The sequence below is a fragment of the Canis aureus genome, chromosome 29 (genome assembly GCF_053574225.1).
Source record: "Canis aureus isolate CA01 chromosome 29, VMU_Caureus_v.1.0, whole genome shotgun sequence".
NCBI lineage: Eukaryota > Metazoa > Chordata > Mammalia > Carnivora > Canidae > Canis > Canis aureus.
Window position 1 is genome coordinate 19122780 of NC_135639.1, and position 13023 is coordinate 19135802.

Sequence of the window (13023 nt, forward strand, 5' to 3'; positions counted from 1 at the left end):
TGCGGGACAATGGGGTCAGCCCAGTAGAAGACGACTTGGGATGCTGGGCAGCAAAACAAGGGGTTAAGAGGCCAAGGGACTTTTCTATCTGATCCTTCAAAGGGGACGGCAGTTCTGTACTTTCCCTGACTCGTCCTTCTGGAGGTTTACCCCTGAGAATCTCTGATTCCCCAGAGCTCCAGATGGAAGCTGTTGTGTCTTCTCTGTTCAACTCTTTAGAGACATTCTAGACTGCGAGAGGAGCCAGATCCCAAGCTCTGTGCTCAGCGAGCTTCCCCCAGCCAAATGTTGAGGGCTCCTTGCATGACAGCGACTCACAAGCTTTCAAATTCTCTTTATTAAAAATCTTTTTTTTTCTTCCTTTTGTAAAAACAAACACTTGCGGTCAGTTATACAGATCAGGAAAAGTGATGACGATTTATACGACACTCAACAAATTCCAATACTTTACAAGTTCAAACTTAAATTACCTAGTGTTTTTCTTCTTCTCATAAGCTCAAAAAGCAAACTCTGGTCCAGTTTGGGTACAATCTAACACACCACAGTCTCAGACTGTCCAAGAAAGGGCAGTAAAGGCTGTGTTCACACCAACATCAAATCTACCAAATTCTTTGGGAACACTGCCTGGATATACTTTATTTCAGGTGTCTTATGATGAAAAGAGAATTACCTAGGTCTTCTGTTACCTTAACCCAGGATACAAATGAATCTGTTGTTCAAGGTAGCAGATGCTCTTGAACAAGCTTTTTGGGGAGACACTTTGAAATGGTTGACAAACACTGAAGAAAAGCTTTAAAAATAAATCAGTATTTTCCTGGTTGCCTGTAATCTTGAATTGTGTATGACACATGTAGGAATAAAAAGTGCAAATTATAGAGTGGGTGAAGGACCATGCCAATGGAATTGTATAAAAATAAATAGAAATAAATACATATATATACACAGATACAGAATCTCAGATGATTTTTAAAGTGAAGGTTCTGATTGAATGCAGCCTTTCCTCAATCCCTCCCAGGGGTTCTCGCCAGCTTTCCGATATGGAGAAGGTCAGTCTATCAGCAAGGGAGCCATTGCGTTACTTGGGAATGAGGCTGTTTGAACAGCCCATCCTGATTTCCATGGAAACAGTGCTTGGGGGTGGGGGGGATGAGCTGGTGGGGTTGTCTTTTACTTTGCTGGGAAAAAAGACTGCCAGCCTCTCTGAAAATGCTCAGTTCCAGCCTGTGATGGAGGTGGTAGGCTCTTCCCAGCAAGGTTCCCAGGGAACTGGCCCTGGACATTCCCTGAGTGGGAAGAAAGACAAATAGGGACAGAGGTTTTCCCAGAAATGGAGGAGGCTGGTCTCCAGAACACCAGGGAAGAACTGGTGGAGGCAGCTTGAGGTGAGCCACCATCTTCAGAGCCTATTCTCTTTGAGACACCAACCTTCCCGAGGCCCCCAGATGACCTCATGCCCTGGTCAGGCTTCCCACTTCCTCCAGCCTCTGATGGCGCCCAGGCTGGTCGGTCAGTCTCTGGGGTTTGCCTTGGCTGTTCTCTTTCACAGGTTCCCTGTAATTCCCTCTGCACCAGGGACCATGTGCCTCGAGGTTTACACAGGATCATTTTATGTTCTATACTTCCTTCTTCTCTGCACCTCAGATGCGCTGATAAAATGTCAGTGTCGAACTCAATAATTTCTCTATTCTTTGGCCATTAGTGCAGAGGACAGAGTGTGCCGTATACACATCTAACCATTAAAAAATCTTATCTACTATAAAAAATGCAAAAACTAATATAAAACAAACAATCCCTTCCCAGTCTATCTGCGGTCAGGTACAGAAACACAGGAACAGCCTTCCAAGGGCTGGGCCAGGGAGGTAGCTGGGCTTGAGGAAGCAGCACAAGCTCCCCTCTGATCTTGTTGAGGTCTTCTCCGGGCTGTGACCCAGCCTCATGCCTCATCTCCCCCAGAACCTCTGCCCCACACACTCCCAAAGGAACATCAGACTCCCTAGTCTGGGGCCTGAAGGCACTGACCTCCAGTATCAGAAAACCCTAGAGGAAAAAGAGTTCGGTTCCTCATGATATTGAACATCAAAGTCTGCACATGGGGCGCTCTGAAATGCCCTTGACGTCCTGCCTACCTACAACCTGGCAAGCCTCGGATGCTGCTCTGCACTCCTGCAGCCTTGCTCTTTCCTTAGCTTCTTCCCCCGCTGAGAGATAGTTTTAAAAACCATCCCACTGAGAGGCTGCTGGGAGCCCAAGCCCAGGTACCAAGAGTGAGTCCAGGACATTCCATTTCCCTGATCTGGTGTCTCTTGAGCCAACGCCACACGGGGCTGGGAGGCCAACATTCGACCCAAGCCCGTACCAACTACTGTTTTGGGTGAAGGGAGAAGATGCTACTGTTTTCATTTTTAATTGAAGTGAATCTATATCAAATTCATTGTCCAGAACAGAACAAACCATGGCACCTCCTGAAATCCTGAGGATGGAAATAAGTTTGGAGGGTGGAAATAAACTTTGGTAACAGAGCTTCCAAAATGAAAACTCTTTTCCTCCTCTGTGAAATTCATTACTTTTAAGGCATGAATCTGGTGAACTTCTAGAATAACTGAGAGGATGAAAGAGTTATTAAAAATGGGGGCTTTTCAAAAAGATGGTCCCAATGAAGGAACCCCCAGCCTCTGCCAGCTGGTGGTCCCGGGTGCCCCCTCTCCAGGCCCGCAGGACCCGATCAGCTCCCCACACTCGGGATGCCAGGCCCCCGAAGTGGTGCCTGACCCAGGAGCCTCCGTGAGATCTCCTCCTTGGTCGATCAGGCTGGCCTGACCTGTCCTATCCCGTCAAGAATTTGAACACTGAAAATCCCTGAGAAGTTGGATTTTATGAAAAATAAATGACCCTTGGCACAGAAGGTGGGAGAGAGGGAGGGAGGGGAAAGAAGACAGAAGTAGATTGAAGGAAACGAGAATCAATGGGGAGAGAGAGGGTGACCCTCAGCTGCTGGACACATCTGGTGACAGCTTCACGGGGGAGACGCTTCAAGGGTGTTTTCTTGAGTCTCCGAGAACAAGCCGGGGCGACACGGGCAGCCGGGTTTTCCTTCCTCTCTGGCGTTAGTTCCCGTCCCGGAGGTCAGGAAGGCCCCACCTCGAAGGCCCTCCTCTCCCGGCTTCCAGCAGCCACAGGGACATCAGGGCTTCTTCCTCTCAAAGTGTGGCACGATTCCGCCCTCCTCGGGCCTGGGGCTGCCAGGCCCCTCGGTCTCCCTCAGGCCCTCCTCGGCCAGCTGGGACAAGTACTTCTGTGGGGCGGAGACAGGGACAAAGGGAAGGCAGAGGGTCAGTAGGGCCCTGGCCAGAGAGGGGAGGGAAGAGGAGGGGCAAGGAGGAGGAGAGGATGGGAGGGGAGGAGAGGGGAGGGGACTGGGGGGAGGAGAGGAGAGGAAGGCATGTACCTGGGCCCCTTCTATCACGGCTCCCCATGAGTGGGACCCCCCCTTCCTCCCCGCCCCACAATCCTTCTGGGGCTTCAGGACCCATACTAAGCTCTGTCCTCTCTTCATGTTAGTTTACAAGTAACGCAGGGCTCTTGTAGAAAGCACGGATCCTAACAGCAGCGAACGCTTCCCAAGCCCTTATCCTGTGCAAGTGCTGTTCTGCTTTTCTTATAGGAACTAACTGAATTCTCACAACAACTCCACTTGTTTTCCAGAAGAGCCTCAGCACCCAGGGGCACACTGGAAGGCAAAGGGAGAAGAGGCCAGCTGGACCAACAGGGAGCAGAGAAGCGCTGTCCTCCGAGGATTGTGCAAGTCCGGCTGCAGCCTCTCGTGACACCCTGCTTCCTGAGTGCCCCGGAGGCCCATGGCTGGATTCCTGATCTGTAGTTGGAGGCTGCTCCCCCCCGCCGCCCCCCACTCCCCCCAAACACTAGCTGCTATCACCGGCCCCTGGCCTCATGGCAGGCCACTCCTGGGATTCTAGATTCTGGGCAGTGAGACAGAACTAGGAAAGGCCTGGGGCCCCAGCAGGGTCCCCTGGTTCCCCAAGCAGCAGGGGGCAGTGCAAAGATCATTAGGTTAGGAGTCAGCAGGGTTGGGTCCCATGCCGTGGTCAAGGGTGTGGGCTCTGATGCCAGATGACCCGGGTTCAAATTCGAGCTCTCAGCAGACATGTCACCCAGACACTGTGACATCTGTGGAGTGTGGATAATAACAGAACTCCCATCATCAGGTGGCTGTGAAGTCGGCGGGAGCTACCATAAAGCACTTAGCACAGTGCCAGGCACAGAATAAGCACTCCGTAATGTTGCCCTTTGTCGTGAGTGGCATCAGCCATCTGACGCTGGGAAAGTCACTCATCTTGTCTCAGCCTCTGACTCCTAATCTGGTAAACAAGAGAAATGGTGCCTTCCTCCTTCAAGGGTGATGCTGAGGGTCAGACACGGTGATGCTTGCAAGATAACCTGCTCTCTCTAGACAAAGCTGGTTGGCTTGGCGAGGTGGGTGAGCCTGATGGGGAGAGCAGCAGACCAACGGTAGGTCCCTGTAGGCCGGGCTGCTGCTGGAGGGCCTGGTTTGTCCTCTACCTTATCCCAGGAAGGGAAGTGTGGGCTCACTCCTCTCTGGACCCGGAGCCAGGGAGGCATCCAGTTTTCCTATCAGGCACTGACTCCCAATGTTGCTTCAGGTCACTCTAGATGGGTTCTTGTAGGGCTATGAGCAGCAGTGGGGGCAGCAGAGGATGCACAGAGAGAAAGAGGGCTCCTTCCACCTGCTCCCCACCTCAAAGAGCAACCCCCCACCCTCACTTCAAGGCCTCCTGCTGGTGCTAAGTTTACAAGTTGCCTGACTTAGGTGTGAGTCAGCACCTGCTGCTCTGGTCTGAATTCTTCCTTTTTCACACATGTAACTTGGGGTAGTATGCGGTGGGCAAGGCTGTACTGACAAGAGACATGCTGTCCAAGCCACTGACAGAAACCTTATCTGGGAAGCCCATGGTGGAGGCTCTCAGCTCCCCAACAGGTGTGCTAGAGAAACCTGAACTGCACTTGGCAGGCCTAAATGGCTTAGCCCATGTCTGGCCCTGACGTGCCTGGGGACTGCAGGAATGGCTCTGGCCTGCTATGGGGAGGTGAGTCCGCCTGGGGCTTTCGCCCATAGGCCCAGAACACAGTGTAGTCCACTGCCCTGGAAAAAAAATACAGGATTTAGAATTAGAGGCCCTGGCAAGTCTGTACTCATCCTAACTTCTTGAGTGACCTTGAGCTGTGTGGTCTCCTTGAGAGCTACATGACCCAGGCTGAAAATGCCACATGAGATCAAAAGCTCTCACGCTGAGGTATCAGAACCTGTTAGAAAAAAATTTTTAAATGAGGATTTTCAGGCCTCGCCCTAGAGAGAATGAGTAAGCAGATGTAAGGTGGGTCCAGGAAGCTCCATTTTTAAAAGATGCCAGCTGCTATGAGGACCACAGTTTGGGTAAATCAGGAATAGATCATCTCCAAGACTCCATCCAGCCCTGCCATTCTATAGGTTTTATATTGTTGGGGTGGGGGATGATGATGCCTTCAGGGACGATGGCCGCACTCCGCTGGCTCTGCGAAGCCCAGTCTGAATCCTTGGTCTGGCCATGTTGGGCCTTCACTGTGCTCCTTTAGGAGAGGCCAGGACTTGGACCTGGGGCCCCATAGCTTCCTTGGTCACAGAGCAGCTGCTCCCCAGAGGGAAATCAAGAGGCTTAAATGACATGAGTCCACACATAGCCAATGACAATCCTGCAGATGGTGACACAGGCCATGCCATTATGGGTGTTGGTTTGCAAGATCAGTAAAAAAAAAAAAAGAAAAAAAAAAAAAAGTAAAGTGATAAAGAATTAGGCAATCTGTTCCCAGGCCTGGTAATTCACCATCTGCATGGCCTTGGATAAATCACATAGCTTCAGTTTCCTTAAGTATAAAACTAGACTTGGCCTATATCTGAGTTTCTTAACTAGGGATGCACATTCGAATCACATGGAGAACTTTCTCAAATCATGTATTCCTGGACCAGCACCCCCCATCCTAACTGAATAGCATATATATATATATATATATATACATATATACTTTCAAAACACTGTCCAAGTGATCTATTTCACATCTCTGGTTGAGAAACACTCAATCAGCCACTCTAACAACTTAACTGAGACAACGATGCCTGCTCTGGAATTAGGGCATGCTGCTACCACAAGGGTCTGCCGCAGGGGAGGCCTTAAGTGTCTAAAAACTAGTCTGACTCCTTGTACTAAAAACAGAAAGTGCCTTGGAATACTTATCCCTGGGCATCCGATACACCATGCTTTTCATTAATTTACTACACCCCAGAAGTTCCAACACGCTACATGTTAGCTAGGTATATATCATAGAGCTTATTACCTACTATCTGTCATCGATTCTAAGACAAGGCTTTTTTCCCCACACACATTAACATCTCTGAAATTGAGATGCATTTTACAATTGATGGAGTCTCAAGGTTTACTTTGCAATATTTTTTTTTCTGTTGGTATAAAAAAAATGGTAGTGTGTCTTACAACTGCTGGCACCTTAGGTCGGATGAAACACAGTATAGAAAGTATTTTTTATATGTCATGTTACTATACCATAAAACATACTTATTTTATTTATTGCTTATCTCCTATACTAGACTAGAAGCTTCAAGAGGGCAGGGATTTTTATCTTTGTGTGTGTGTGTGTGTGTGTGTGTGTGTCTTGTTGTTGTTGTTGTTTTATCTCTAGGGCATAGAACAGTGTCTACTACCCAGTATGCCTCTGATAAATAGTTGCAGTATGGATGAACATTTAAATAGAATATAATGGTGATTTTTTTTTTTTTTTTTTATAATGGTGATTTTTATTCCAGCAAACAGGGATACTGCACGGGGGAATGGAAACAAAGGGAAATGTCTGCATCTGGAACATCCGGGTTTTGTGAAAAGGGGTCAACGTCAAACACGGGCCAGGTGATCACTAACTTGAGTTAGGTCAGAGGGAGAGGCAGATACCCCCAAACCTGATCCAAACAGAATGTTGTAAGTACTCCAGTGGAGACAGATACTCCAGTGGAGACAGATGCTGTGAGAACAGAGGGAAGGCAGCCACCACGTGGAGCAGCCTGGTGGAGCTGGGCCTGGGGAAAGAGCCGTTCTCCACGTGGTGGAAGGAAATAGATAACTCCCAGACACACAGACCGGGGAGCCCCGGGGCCAGGGCAGGGAAGGCTCTGGTTACCTGTAAGTTCCTATAGTGGACGGCACTGCGACAGTGGTTTATCTTCGCCATCTCCTCGCTCGTGTAGAACAGCCCACAGAGCTTGCAGTAAAACCCAGTCCTGGGCACCACGAACTCCACCCCTGCAGAAGGATGGGGGATGGACAGGCAGGACTTAGGAAGGCCACGTGAGACCCCTGTGGTCCTGCCAGCCGACAGGTGGAAATGAGAGCAAAGAGCTCCATCCCTCGCTTGCTGTTGACTTTGGCTGGTTATGGAGCTTCTGCAAGCCTAGTTTCCTCATCTGCAAAACAAGCCTGAGAATAGCATCGACTGCATTCACAGGTCATTGCGAAGAAAGGGACGCACTCCCTCAGGGGTGACGGGGTGCTTCACAATTCTCAACTCTGCAGCTGCTCCTGGGAACTAGGCCCAGACTCTCCTGTTATCAGCCTGCTTCCAGGGAAAGCAGGAGGAAGGAGGCTTCTTACATTTCACTGGTTGGTTTTCGTTTCTGCATGTCGTACCCTTCTCTGTAGCTGTTACGGCCAGGACTCTGGAAAGATGCTCTCATTTTAGTTTGTTTTAGAATTCTACTCATTCAAGTCATTAGAATCATCCTAATGACTTTACTAATGACATCTAATATTCATCAGAGTCATTCCAATCAAAATATTTTCTTCCATACTACCCTATATGCAGAGTGGCCTTTGGGGGGGGCAGTTTTCATCATACCCCAAGTACAGTTGTCTCCTCCCTTTTTCATGCAATCATGCATCATAAACATTTTCCATCCTCCAGACTTTACATCTGAAGCACCCATCAGTAGCATTTTATTTATGATTCGCTAAATAGAAGTCACAGGATTCTGGGAGGCCTTTTAATTTTGAGGAAAGGAAATAGTGCCCTGAGGACCAAAGAAGTGACAGTGACACAGACCAGAGGATTCACCTTCGAAGGGATGATGGCTACTCCTGCTTTTGCCCAGGTGTTCTGAGGGTCACCCTTCTCTTCTCGAGGCCATGGTCACCAGAGTGGAGAGGGCACAGACCAGACTCTAGGCACCTGAGGAGGCTGGGGAGTCAGCTGAAGGCCCCTGTTTCAGGGGGCGGGGGGGGTTGCTGCTTGGTTCCAACCCATTTTGGAACTACAGGATCAGGGCTGGCGGCTCAGAACATGCATCCTTCTTGCAAACTGGGGTGCCTTGAGGGTCCTCACATGGACACTTAAGCCAGGCCTCGCTGCTGCCCTGTTGGCGGGCTGGGGTTATGGGAGAACCGCAGTGGGGGGGTGGGAGGGACCCGCTGCTGCTGGCAGAGAGGGAGAGAGGCCAGGTCTCCATCAAGGCGCTGCGTGTGACCACAAGTCTGGGCTTCCTTCACTTGCATCCCCCCCACCTCCTAGGAGACCGAGCTAAGTGCACCGGAGACCCTGTCATAGAACGGCAGCTTAGACTTGTAATTACGGGTGTTTTTTCTTTTATTTATTTCAAAAGAGCCACTTATCGGTATGCAGTGGCAGGCCTGAAAGGAGGGGGAGCCCGGGAGGCCAGCCCAAGGCCTGCCTTGACTGATTGCTCCTCTGTGGTTTGGGGCCTGGTTTTGGCAGCCTCCTCAGCCAGTTTTAACTGCCACGTAGCTCTAGCTCCTCTAGCTCGCTGCCCTGCCTACAGCAGTCCCCAGAAGGGAGGGGGCCTCTCTTGGGCCAGCTGCCCAGAAAGAGGCTGTGTCCCTCCCCCTCCTCCCCCTCATCCCACCCCCACTGCAAAAGACAGAAAAGCTCCCTCCCCCACCCACCGCCTGTGGGTGGCCAACTCGCCCCTCCACCTCACACACAGGCTGGTGGCAAGGGAGCATGAAGCAATGCCTTTGTCCTCTGTTCCCACAGGCTAGTTTCCTCCTGCTGTGCTCTATAGGGAGCAGATGCCCACAAGAGACAAGATAAAGGCAACTGGAAAAGGAGAAGCACCCTCCAGAGGCCACAGGGAGCAGAGAGAAGCCCATGAGCAGAGCCGCTCCCTCTAGCCTACCCCAGACCCCGCAGGAGGGGCCAGTTGGGTGGTTTCACTGCAGAACCCCAGTTAAGGCCTCCAGCATCCTCTAAGTTTTCCAAGAGGCCTTCCAGCCCCTGTCCTGGATCCCCAATAAGGGATGCCACTGCCTCAGAAGCCGCCACGGGGTGTAAAGCAGGGCCCAAGCTGGCAGCTGTGGGACTCTGGGTGAGATTTCACTAGAACAAAGGTTTCTACTGCCAAAAAAAAAAAAAAAAGTTTGGAAGCCACAGTATAGTGGAGAGAAAATGGAATTTAGAGTCTGAAAGATCTAGCTCTTTTACTTGCACTGTGTGACCTTGGGTATATAATTTAAACTCTGAGATTAGTCTCCTCATCTGTAAAATAGAAATAATACTACCACAAAGGGTGTTATGGGAGGCATCTATCATTTGCCTGGTGCTCAAAAAATATTAGTTTCCTGACGAGTGTCAGACATTTCTCCACAGAGGCCTTCTTGCCCTCTAACCAGGGCGGCCTGGAGAACTCAGGCTCCGAAAGTTGGCAGCTACTGTTCCCCGCCCCTGCCCGGCACCCAGTGGCTGGTCAGGCAGTACTTGGCGGTTAAAAACACTGAGGAAGGAGAAGCCTGAGGAGGATCCCTGAGTAACTGGGTGTTGCCATGGGCACTACCCGCCAACACCAACCTCAGGACACCTCTGGAAAGTGAGGGCCATGAGTGAAGCTATAGTGTCAAGAAAATGGTCACTGCCCCAACCCGTGCAGAGCCACTCTGTCCTCCCATTTTTCAGCCTCTATTAAGCATGACAATTAAAGCTGTAGTTGCTTTCTAATAATAGCTCCTGGCCTGGGTAATTATAACTCCATCATCCTAGCAAAGACTGCAATGGGTAGAGGGGGAGTTTGCGTGTTGCAGGCAATGGCCTTTGGTTCTGGAAATGCGGGCCTCGGCAGACTCGGGCTGGCTGGGGTCACCCAGAGCTGGTCTGAAATCCATGGCAGTGCCCTCTCTCCATGCCAGTCCCCCCATGTCCACCCCAGTCCCCGAGCAATGGGCCTTCATCCCCCTTCACTCCGGATCCTTGGCACTCCCCCCATTCACCTCCTTGCTCTTCATAGGGACAAAGCCTGAAAGCTGTTCCCTACCTCCAGAGAAGTCTCTGTAGGAGTGATGGATTCTGGAGTATAAAGGTCCTGCAGCTCCAGTGAGAGGAAATGGCAGCACTCAATAACTACTTCATGAATGAGTAATAACAGTAGAGAACCCTCCTACTGGAAGATACTAAGACCCTACAAGTACTCACTCATTTCTTTCTCACACTAACTATACATGATAGGCTTCTATTATTACCCTTACTTATTGATGAAGAAAGTCAAGAAGTCAATGAGGAGCGGTGAAAGAGGTTGCTCTTTGATCCCCAGGCAGCTAAGATTTGAACCCAGGGAGTCAGATTCCACAGTCTGTGCTCTTAACCACTGCACAAAAATTGCCTTTCCTACATTGTGCTTCCTGAACCAGAGGAACAGGAGGGTGGAGTGTCTCAGATTAGAAACCCTGAGCTCTGACCTGAACATGCTGTGTGATCTTGGGTAAGTATCTGCCCTTGTTTCCTCTTCTGTCAAATGTGGTAAATGGTATCGTACCCCCACCCACTGAGATCGATAAGATACTGGGTCTTAAAGCTCACCCGAAGACTACCTGCAACACAAAAGTACAATCTGTTATAACCCCAAGCTGGAAACAACCCAAATGCCCATCAAGAGGTAAATGAATAAACAAAATGTGGTTTACCTGTATCCACAATGCAATACTCCTCAGCTGTATAACTCCTGATATACCCAACAATTATCAGTGAATCTCAAAATCACTATGTCGAGTGGATGAAATCAGGCAACACAGAATATTCTGTATGCTTCCCTTTGGATTCAAACTAATATTTAGTGACAGAAACACCCAGTGGTTCCCTGGGGGCTGAGGTATGGGAAGGGAGGGATTACAAAGGAGCTTCAGGGAATGTGAGAGGTGATGAATATGTTCACTGTGTTCCTGTGGTAATGGTCTCATCGGTGGACACATATATCAAAATTGATCAACCGTACACTTTAAACACGTGCACTTCATAACATCAATTATACTTCATTAGAGCTGTTTTTAAAAAGCAGAATGAGATCCCATTTTCCTAACAGGTTGGTAAAGATTTAAAACTGATAACGTCTGATACTGGTAAAGGAGAAGAGAATGAGAATTCTCGCTCTGGAAGTGAAAACTGGTATCATCTTTTTAGAGTGCAATTTAGCAGCAATTATGAAAATGTGAAATGCAAATATACACACCACCACAACCCCTACCTCCCCCATATCCCCCACCGTGGCCCCCCAATCTGGAATGCTGTTCTGCAGAAACCCTGGCACACATACAAAGGTGACAACATGTTTGGAAGGCAGCAGATCCTAGAGGTAGCATGGCCCTATGAGTCAAACTATTGGGATTTGAATCCTGACTCCAGTGTTTGCTAATCATCAGCTTTGTAATCCTGCATCTCAGATTTCTAAAATAAGGATAAAAATATTACCTACCTCATAGGTATTTTGAGAGAGTTAAATAATGAAGTAAGCACTAGAAATGGTGCCTGCATGGTAAATGATAAAGATAAAAACTTAACTATTACAGTATTTTAACAATGGGGAAAAAATTGAAAACATCTTAAATGTTCACGGGTAGAGAAATGGATAAGTAACTTATGGTACATCTTCTTGAATGGATATTTGCAATGGTTAAAAAGAATGCATTGTCTGTGTAGTGATGTGAAGAGGTCTCTAAGTCCCCCTGTTAAGTTAGAAAAGCAAACTGTAGAATACTCTGCACGTGGTGTGACCTAGACTCTGTGAGTATGACCGTGACTACCTTTGGAGCAGGGGAGAAACTGGAGGGAAGAGATACAACATTTAACATTGACTTAACATGGCCCTTAATTTTTTTTTTTTTTACATTTGTCATAATAATCTTTCAAACTTTTTGGAATGAAAAACAGTTAAAAAAAAAAAAAAGACATGAATTACAAGGTAGTAGAGCTTATTCTTAATTTTTGCCTGTGTATGTCATACAGATTCCAAGTGCTTGGGTGCCAAGAGACTTGTGTTACATTTCTCAACTGCCCCAGAGTGTTTTGCATGGTGCCATGCTATCTAGAAAGTGCTGCTCAGTAAAAACGGGTAGTCTGTGACAATGAAACATGTGAAGGGCAGAAACAGTGAGAAAAGTTTAAAAGAAGATGAAAAGAAAAAGAGAAGTCCAGGACACCTGGGTGTTCAGTTGGTTGACTATCCGACTCTGTATTTCAGCTCAGGTCATGATCTCAGGATTGTGAGATCAAGCCCCTCATCAGGCTCCACACCCAGCATAGAGCCTGCTTAAGATTTTCTCTCTCTCTTTTTGCCCCTTCCCCCTCTAAAAAAAGAAAGAAAAAAGAAAAGAAAAGAAAAAAAAGAAAAGAAAAGAAAAAGAAAAAGAAAAGAAAAGAAAAGAAAAGAAAAGAAAAGAAAAGAAAAGAAAAGAAGAAGAGAAACCTGATGGAAAGGGTGAGTCTCCATACTGACCAGCCCCTCCCTGAGTGAGTAGACATGTGGTCACAGTTCCTCACATAACTAACCCACCTTTCTCTCATTTCCTTGCAACGCTTTCCCAAATGACACTTTCCCAAGCTGTCTCTCCAGTGGCTGCTACCACTCCTTTGTCTCATTGCTTTCCAACCTCTCAGGGTCAATGGAAAGACTCA

General features: G+C 48.4%; 1 protein-coding gene across 4 annotated transcripts in view; it reads right to left on the bottom strand.

Moving 5' to 3' along the window:
• Positions 1–317: 317 nt before the first annotated feature.
• RBM20 (RNA binding motif protein 20) overlaps positions 318–13023 on the bottom strand; it is a 190646-nt gene continuing 177940 nt past the window's right edge. For all 4 annotated transcript variants that reach the window (XM_077877654.1, XM_077877657.1, XM_077877655.1 and 1 more), the window contains exons 13-14: positions 7258–7379; positions 318–3292 (exon numbers count right to left, since the gene is read on the bottom strand). In XM_077877654.1, the coding sequence (XP_077733780.1) occupies positions 3182–3292; positions 7258–7379 (233 nt within the window). In that variant the 3' untranslated portion in view covers positions 318–3181. The remainder of the gene's footprint in view (positions 3293–7257; positions 7380–13023) is intronic.